The 9,004-nt window shown below is 37.1% G+C and overlaps 2 protein-coding genes across 2 annotated transcripts; one reads left to right on the forward strand and one right to left on the reverse strand.

Annotated features, from left to right (window-relative positions):
- Positions 1-263: 263 nt before the first annotated feature.
- On the forward strand, positions 264-4,400 carry LOC111430298 (protein HOTHEAD). The gene is made up of 6 exons (XM_023066497.1): positions 264-708; positions 873-1,212; positions 1,295-1,596; positions 2,257-2,645; positions 2,827-3,392; positions 4,205-4,400. The coding sequence occupies exons 1-6, from the start codon at positions 627-629 to the stop codon at positions 4,257-4,259; spliced, it is 1,734 nt and encodes a 577-aa protein (XP_022922265.1). The 5' UTR covers positions 264-626; the 3' UTR covers positions 4,260-4,400.
- A 1,866-nt stretch (positions 4,401-6,266) lies between these two features.
- Positions 6,267-8,015, reverse strand: LOC111430302 (bifunctional dTDP-4-dehydrorhamnose 3,5-epimerase/dTDP-4-dehydrorhamnose reductase-like). Its single transcript, XM_023066503.1, has 2 exons — positions 7,494-8,015; positions 6,267-7,072 (listed from the first exon to the last, which is right to left on the reverse strand). The coding sequence occupies exons 1-2, from the start codon at positions 7,941-7,943 to the stop codon at positions 6,620-6,622; spliced, it is 903 nt and encodes a 300-aa protein (XP_022922271.1). The 5' UTR covers positions 7,944-8,015; the 3' UTR covers positions 6,267-6,619.
- Between the last annotated feature and the right edge of the window lie 989 nt (positions 8,016-9,004).

A 9,004-nucleotide genomic window follows, 5' to 3' on the forward strand; every position in this document is an offset into this window, starting at 1 on the left:
TTATGCACCATGGACAATATTATACTGTCGTAGAGGTAATTTGTTCCTAACAAGTGGTATTAAAGTTATGCTTCAAAACTCGGTTATTTAACGTACTTGATTAACTATACATTAACATAAACTTTATCCTAATTAGCAATGCGTTTGGTGGGACAAATTTATTACATTTTATATCACTTTTTTTTATTTAAAAAAAAAAAAAAAAAACCAGTGAAGATGAAGTTATTTGGATCGTAAAATCATATTCATCCAATTCATTGCGTTGACATGCAAGATGAATCCAAATCACTCACCCCAATATCTACAAGCAATTACTACAAACATTTCTCTCTCTCTCTCTAGATCCGCCATAGCCAAAAGCTTCTTCTTCCTTCCACAAAGCTCAAGCTGCAGGTAATGAAGGACTTTCACATTAAATTACACAGCGAACCAGTCGGACTATTTAGGAATTTCACATTCTCTGCATTTTCTTGAAATCTCTCTACGATTTCTCCGGCGATACAGAGAGGCGTCCAAGGAACTCTTTGCACTCTCTTCAGTTCCTCGCCGTCGCAATCGCCCTCCGCAGCTTCTATATAAACCAACAAATTTTTTCTTCCTTTAAAATTAGAAATCAGAGAGAAGAAATGGGTTTTGCATGGCGGAATTTCTTCTCTGCTGCTCTCGCCGGAATTCTCCTCTGCCATGTCTGTTCTTCCGCTCAAAAAGGTCCCAAATTTGAAATTCAAAACCTTTTAACTTCTAATTATTTAATTACTTCATTCAGTTTGATCTTTGAGTTTAATTCTATGTATTATTACTTCAAATTTTAGCTAAATTATGAAAATGAAGAGCCACAAATTCTCTGTTTAAAAGTTCCTCTGTTTTTGCAGTTCCCAAATTCGATTTCATGCGAAATGCAGCAGAGGCTCCGGCGGTGTCACACTACGACTACATAATCGTAGGAGGTGGGACGGCGGGATGTCCGTTGGCGGCGACGCTGTCGGAAAATCACAATGTGTTGATGTTAGAACGCGGTGGTTCTCCGTACGGAAACTCCAATATCACCAACTTATCGGCCTTCGGCGCTGCACTTGCCGACCTGTCGGAATCGTCGCCGTCGCAACGTTTCGTGTCGGAGGACGGCGTGATCAACTCTCGCGCACGTGTCCTCGGCGGCGGAAGCTGCCTCAATGCCGGATTTTACTCACGTGCGTCACTTGATTACGTCAGGTTCTCGTCGCACTACAAAAGTACACGCAATAATTTTTAAAAACGTAATTGAAATGAAATTGTGATTGGAATTGTTTGATAGGGAGGCGGGATGGGACGCGAAGTTGGTGAACGAGTCGTATGAGTGGGTGGAGCGGGTGGTGGCGTTCGAACCGCGGATGGGGAAGTGGCAGTCGGCGGTGAGGGGCGGTTTGGTTGATGTGGGTGTGGTGCCTGATAATGGGTTCACCTATGATCACTTATATGGTACTAAAGTGGGTGGCACCATTTTCGATCGTCATGGACATAGACACACGGCTGCTGATCTTTTGACCTATGCCAACCCTCCTAATCTAACCCTCTTCCTCTACGCCACTGCACATACCATCCTTTTCCAAACTAAAGGTAACTCCAATTACCCGGTTTTGCTCGGGTTGCTATAATTTTTATGTCTAATTGTTTGCGGGTTTTGCTCGAGTAGCCATATTTTTTTAGACTCTGCTTATTTGTTCATGGGTTTTACTCAGGTTGCCCTATTTTTTTATGCCCAATTGTTCAGGAGTGTTGCTCGAGTTGCCATACTTTTTATGTTGCGGGTTTTGCTCATATTGCCATATTTTTTTAGACTATGCTTAATTGTTCATGGGTTTTGCTCGAGTTGCCATATGTTTTGGACTCTGTCCAATTGTTCATGAGTTTTGTTGCCATATTTTTTAGTCTCTGCCCAATTGTTCACGGGTTTTACTCGGGTTGCAATATTTTTTTAGACTCTGTCCAATTATTTGCGGGTTGCTATATTTTTTAAACTCTCCTCAATTGTTCATAGTTTTGTTTGAATTGCCATATTTTTTAGACTAATGCCCAACTGCTCATGGGTTTAGCTGGGGTTGCCATATTTTTTAGACTCTACCAAATTATTCACCGGTTTTTGTTGGAATTGCCGTATTTATAAATTTTTAAACTCAGATTTCAACTTAATTATTTATTTAAAAGTTATTTTGTAATATAATTATTAATTTAAAATAAATTTAAATGCTGGTTTCCGTTTTTTTTTTTTTTTAATAGGACGCAAAAGGCCAAGGGCCCACGGAGTGGTCTTCGAAGACTCGAAGGGAATCAAACACAGAGCGTACCTAAGGAATGGGCCTGAGAGCGAAGTAATCATATCAGCGGGCTGTCTTGGAAGCCCACAACTTCTGATGCTAAGTGGACTGGGCCCGGCCCAACATCTAAAGGCCCATAACATTACGGTGCTTTTGGATCAGCCCATGGTCGGGCAGAGGGTGTCCGATAACCCAATGAACGCCGTTTTCGTTCCATCCCCCGTTCCGGTGGAGGTGTCGTTGATTGAGGTCGTCGGAATTACCCATAACGGAACGTACATCGAAGCCGCCAGCGGCGAGAGCTTCGCCGGCGGCCCTTCTTCCAGAGACTTCGGCATGTTCTCTCCTAAGGTATGGATTTTACAATTATACATACATACATATATATATATATATATATATAATTATTATTTTTTTTAATTTTGTAGACTTTATAAACTAAATTTTTTCATAAAATTTATGAATTTGTGTTTTAATTGAATATTAAAGTTTAAAATTGATTAGTAATTTAAGGAAATAAAGTTGTGGGCAGATCGGTCAGCTATCGACAGTGCCGCCGAAGCAAAGAACACCAGAAGCCATAGCCGAAGCCTGGGAGCTTATGAACAAACTGGACGAAGCCGCATTCAGAGGCGGCTTCATCCTTGAAAAGATAATGGGCCCACTCTCCTGGGGTCATTTGGAGCTCCGAACCCGAGACCCGCACGACAACCCGTCCGTCACATTCAACTACTTCAAAGATCCGACTGACCTACAACGCTGCGTCGCCGGCATAAACATAATCCGGCGAATCATCGAGTCAAAATCCTTCGCCAAGTTCCGATACCAAAACGTGTCGATGGCGACGCTTCTGAACATGACGGCGAGTGCTCCGATCAACCTGCTGCCGAAGCACGACAACTTGTCGAGGTCGACGGAGCAGTACTGCAGAGACACGGTGATGACGATCTGGCATTACCACGGCGGCTGCCAGACGGGGTCGGTGGTGGATTCCGATTACAGGGTTTTGGGAGTGGATTCGTTACGGGTTGTTGATGGCTCCACTTTTCATGATTCCCCTGGAACTAACCCTCAGGCTACTGTCATGATGCTCGGCAGGTATGTTTTTCTTTCATTCCTTTTCCACCTAAATTACCAATTTGTCCCCATAATTTTTGGGTTCGGTTTTTATTTGGCTCTTATGATTTTAAGATCGAACCATTCACGTAAAAAAAATAACTAAAATTACTTCTATATTATATTTAAAAAGAAATAAAAAGTTAGTGATCAGACTATCAATGTTCATATGACTCAATAATTTGAGTAATACAAGTTACACAACTCAAACTAAACAGTTTTTTTTTGTTTGAATTAAGGGTTGACATTTTTTTTTTATCGGGTCAAGCTGAAAATAGTGTTACAACTCAAATCTACTTTTAAAAATATTAAAAACATTTTATTTGAATTTTATGAAATTATTTATTAATGTAATATATTCGGTGAATAAGTAAATATTTTTTAAATAATTAAAATAATTATATAAGACAACTGAACCAACTAAAAAATAGAGAGTTGGATTGAGTCGTGTCGGGTTCGATTTTTTCAACCCAACTCTGTATACGTAAATGAGACACTAATGTAGCGTTTTCTATTTTTATTAAAGAATATTAAATTTTAATAACAAAAATATATTTTTATAAATTAAGTTTTTTTTAGATCTTAACAATTTATTTTTCGTTCTTTATTATTTATTTTAAAAATTTATACCCTTTGTTTCCTTTCCATTTTTTAATTGAAAAAAAGTATTAATTGGTTTTTTAAATTGAAAGTCTTGAAAGTATAGTTATAGGGAGAAAATCGTAATTATGGATCAAATTAGTGATTTAAACCTTATTAATTGTATTTTTCTTTTATTTTTGGGAATTTTGCAGGTACATGGGAGTCAGAATATCGAGGGAAAGGATTGAGAGAAGCACTGAAAAATAAAATGAGAGCGAAGAGAAAAATATTATACAATTACCATAATGCCCTTATCTAATATATTTTTCCTTGTGCCCTTAGTTTTATATATCTAATTTGTACTCATTTTAAAACATTATACAATAAATTATTTATGTCTATTTATTTTTCTTTTTTATATGAAATATAATTTAAATGTAACATTTATGCTATAGTTTTTCATTATACAATAAACTCGTCTTTTATCATTATTATTATTATTATTTATTCAAACTATTTAGTATAATAAATGCAGGGTTGTTTATTAGTAATAAATATCTCGTCAATTAAACTATACTAAGATATTAGCAAGAGTAAAAAGATATTTCAATAATGTGTCACGAACCATTTGAAGCATTGGCACCCAAAGACACGATAATTTTGAGTGGAAGTAGGAGAAAAACGGGAGAGAAGAAAAGGAAAGAGATCGAGTTTTATTGAGATAAAGAAAAGCATCTATCTATCTTCTCTCCAATAATAAGTCACTTTTTATCGCCCTTGCTCGTTTTGGTCGCTTGATTTTTATGAACGAGCGAGATGAAAATGATGATGGGTCAATATCAGAAGGAGAAGAATAATGTTCGTAAGAGATTAGGGCTTTTCGGGCGAGAACAAAGGGGAATAATGGAAGAAAAGGATATCCAATGGCATATGCTTAGGATCCAATATTCTTTGGTTTCCATAAATTTGAGTTCCCTATAAAGGTGTCTAAGTCGTGGCGCTGCATAAAAGTATAAGCTCTCCAAGTCCCTTCATCGTTTGGATCATTGATTAAGCCAACTAGCAGAAGGGCTTCTCTCCTCTTGGCAGGCAAATGGGGTTGTTACCCTTTCATGTCCTGCCAAAGGAGAGTTGCCCTTCATCTGGTTTTGCTTTACCTTTTAATGAATGCTAAATGGGTTCATCCTCGGCTTTGTTTGTAGATCAATCGATTCATCGACCATTAGATCTAAGGATCCTACCTTATGAGACTCGTTGATGGGCGTTCTTATAGAGTCATCTTGTCTACAAATTTTGAAGGTTTTATTACTAGAGTGAGCAAACAATCACTCTCTATCACTTTCTGGTTCTTTCAATCTCGTCGAGAGTTGTTAGAAGAAAACACAAACGACTTAATTTATACCGAGAAATCGATCACTTACTATCGTTACTCTTTATCTTTATAGCTCCATAATGTTTCAGTTTATGCTCCTGCCTATTATTTAGATATACCAAGAAAGATGTATAGTTTAATAAAGCTGCTTCGAAATATTTACTTGTGGATGAAATAAGATATTATGAATGTTATTTTCTTATCTGAATTGATTAAAAGTTAACTTCAAAGACAAAAAAAACAAAACAAGTATTAATTACTCAGAAATAAAAGCGCAAGAGCTAAGAATCTAAGAACTAAATGAAAATCAAACTCAAAATGCTGGTAAAAATGTAACATTTTAAAACGGACCAAATGGAATCTAAATCTATAACCATGAAATTATAAACAAACTTCGAGACTAAAATAAATATTTTTTTTTCAAAAATCAATAAGGAATGAATTAAAAAAATTTACCATTGAAGAGTCGTAGATTGGCGCATACATAAAACTATGATCATATATATCAATGGAACCACCGTTGTTCAACGTCTCCCATAGAACAGTGAAACCAAATCCGTGGTGGGGAATGATGGTCAAGAATCAGAATTTGAGACAAGAATCCCAAGTGGAATCATGAAGTGTTCATGAACTTACTTATCAGAAGATGATCATGCTAAATCAATCAATCAATCAATCAGAAGCCTTCAAGCCTGAAGTTCTTGGCGAAACCCCATTAGGGTTTGGCTGTTTGTTCATCAAGAAATCCAATGTTTCATTCATGGATAGTTTAATCATCATCATCATCATTTCCATTTCCAGAAGAGCCAGAAAACTACAGAAATCAAAGAATAGATAACAATAAGGAAATATTTCACTTTCATAAGAGAGAAGGAGACAGAGTTTATGAGGCTTGAGAGCAGTTGGGAATCATTGATAACTACATTCACGAACAATTTCAACCAGTAATATAGAAATCCTTACTCATAAAACACATAAGTTCTCAGTAATATCTTATACCCAAATCAGCAAAGTTACAGATACCAAAATGCTACATCTTGTTCTACATAGGATTTCAAGCTACTTTTATTCAAATGATGAACAAAATAATAGATATGGTATTCAAATATGGATAATAATCAAGCTTCTATGTTGTATGGGAAATCAAGGGGAAAGCTTTGATATTCGAGAACTCGTCGTCAAAGATTCGAATCAATGGAAGTGGCTAAGGAGAAACACAAAGAAGAGGACATATGGATCAGAAATACCAATGATCTTAAGCTGCAGAGGTTTTCTGATTTGGCTTGAACACATTCTTGATTAGGGAGTCCTTGATGGATAGGAGTTCAGGGAATTCATTCTTCAACTTGGTTGCGTCGAGCTCGTTGTTGCTCCGTGGAGCGACGATCACTTTGGCTTGCTCCTCCAGAGTGAAGTTCTTCCATGTGAAATTGGGGTCAATGAATTGCTTGTACATTTCCAAGATCTCATTGTGGCTCACCACTCCCGGGTTGGTGAAGTTCCATATTCCAGTGAGGTTTCTTTTCGCCATTTCGATTGAGATCGGGAGGAGTTCGTCCAAGATTGTCATCGAGTTCGGGATGTCGACAACCTTCTCATATCTGGTTATCTTCGTAATGAAGTTGCGAGGATTAGATAAGTCAGAGGATATGGGCATCCGAACCCGCAAGGTGCACACATTCTCATAGTTCTTCAGCAGATCCTCCACCTTTTTAACCCCCAAAATGTGAAAGTGACATAAAAATAGGATCAGCCCATCGGGTTCAAAGAACACATTTGATGCATTTTCATCAAAACAGCGATCAATGATCAGAATATTCAAGACAACCATGTATAATTCTTTCTAATCAATGTAATAGCAATCCAGATCTAAAGAACATTCACAAACTCCGCCAAGCAAAAATCCAATCTCTAAATGAGCTATTTAACTTGGAAAACAAATCCCTAATATCAATCACAATGATGGCGGATTTCAGTTGTGATTTCTCTAAATAAAACAATTCACTCTGGTCTTATTAGATCTAAAATCAAAATTCAGAATGAATCTAAATACATACAACACCAAGTTCCAACAGAAGAGGAAAACAAGAACAACAACAACAATCAAGCAGTGAAAATCAGGAACTTACCATAGCTTTAGTCTTGGAATAAAACGATCCAATGAAGTTAGGGATTTCATCCTCCTTGAATCCAATCCCGGAATTGAGAGGATGCGCCAAATCGTACTCGAAAATGCATCCAGTAGCGTAATTAATCAAGATCAACCCTCTCTCACGGCACACATCGGCCAAACTCAAGGTTCCAACCACATTGGTTCTAATGGTCTCGACCTTATGCGATTCGCACCAGTCGACATTCGGGCGACCAGTGACGCCAGCGGCGTTGAAGACATGAGTGGGCTTAACGGCGTCGATGTCGGCCTCAAGGGAGACACGGTTCTCGAGGCGGCCAGAGCCATAAGCGAAATGAATTCCCTGTTGTTCACAGATCTTCCCAAGCAAACCGCCAATCCAGCCGGTACGGCCGTAAATCAAGAACTTGAGCGACGGAGCTGAGCCACTGTCAGCAAGAACACCCATGGCTGATAGCAGAAGGAACTGGATTGATTAAGGATTGAAGAAGAAGAAGAAGAAGAAGAGGCTCAGTTCTTGTCTTCCATCTGAATCCGGAGGATTTATATATACACACAAAAATAATTTATTTGCGAATTAAATAATTTCATTAATGTGGTGTATGAATTTAAGGAATTATTCATTAATTTAATAGTGATTAAATCGTTAATTTAAAAAACTATTGATCATAAATGTTTCCAAAATTCAATAATATTTTTAAAATTTTTAAAAATGTATAATAGATTTAAATTTAACATTTTATTATTATTTTGTTGTGGTTCTTGTAGCAATGTTGACTCCAGCCTGTTCCAACTTTTTTTTAATTGTATTTTATTAAATAAATTTATTTTAATGCACCATGCGTTTTGCAATTTCAGATATAATTAAGTCGAATCGAATTTTATTATTAAACTAAATGTATAAAAATATATATTAAAAAGAAACGTGGCAACTTAGTGGATTGGGTCCCGCTTCAGAGTTGTCTGGATTGGTGACATAATAGATCCACGATGCGCCACGTGGCACTGGTGACGTTTCACTTTGTATGACCTGTTCACCAATGATAAGACGAGGAAAAATCGGTTCGGTCCGATGGGTTTGGTCGGTTTTGGGTTTTCAAAAAATAAACCGAATTTAGTCGAGTTGACCCAATAGAGTTGGCACGGTAAACTTGACAGCACGGGTTCGATCTGGAGTGACACCCATCCAATGCGAATTGTAGCAAATTCAACGCACCATCAAATCAAATTGACCAAACCGTTAGTTAATCAATTTAGAACGGTTAGGGTTAGTGTTGTGTATCTCTCACGGTTTGGTTTTAGTTCGACTACAAAATCAAACCTATTAGTATTGATATTTGAATCTCCGACAAAAGAAAAATCGTATATATATCAATTTTCATGGGGTGAGTAATGTTTATTACCACCAAAACTGGTTTTATGAAAATACTCATAAAAATAATGTGACGAGTTTATCTATTATGTAAACGTTCATTTCTTACGGAAATGCTCATAGAAATAATGTGACGG

This window comes from Cucurbita moschata, unplaced genomic scaffold (assembly GCF_002738365.1).
Source record: "Cucurbita moschata cultivar Rifu unplaced genomic scaffold, Cmos_1.0 Cmo_Scf00033, whole genome shotgun sequence".
NCBI classification, from domain to species: Eukaryota; Viridiplantae; Streptophyta; class Magnoliopsida; order Cucurbitales; family Cucurbitaceae; genus Cucurbita; species Cucurbita moschata.

What these genes read in the sequence shown, in the direction of transcription:
- LOC111430298 (XM_023066497.1), top strand. Translation starts at nt 627, where the DNA reads ATGGGTTTTGCATGGCGGAATTTCTTCTCTGCTGCTCTCGCCGGAATT. An exon ending in CTGTTCTTCCGCTCAAAAAG is followed by an intron (nt 709 to 872) that starts GTCCCAAATTTG and finishes CTGTTTTTGCAG; the next exon opens with TTCCCAAATTCGATTTCATG. An exon ending in CATCCTTTTCCAAACTAAAG is followed by an intron (nt 1,597 to 2,256) that starts GTAACTCCAATT and finishes TTTTTTTAATAG; the next exon opens with GACGCAAAAGGCCAAGGGCC.
- LOC111430302 (XM_023066503.1), bottom strand. Translation starts at nt 7,943, where the DNA reads ATGGGTGTTCTTGCTGACAGTGGCTCAGCTCCGTCGCTCAAGTTCTTG. An exon ending in ATTCCAAGACTAAAGCTATG is followed by an intron (nt 7,073 to 7,493) that starts GTAAGTTCCTGA and finishes GGGGTTAAAAAG; the next exon opens with GTGGAGGATCTGCTGAAGAA.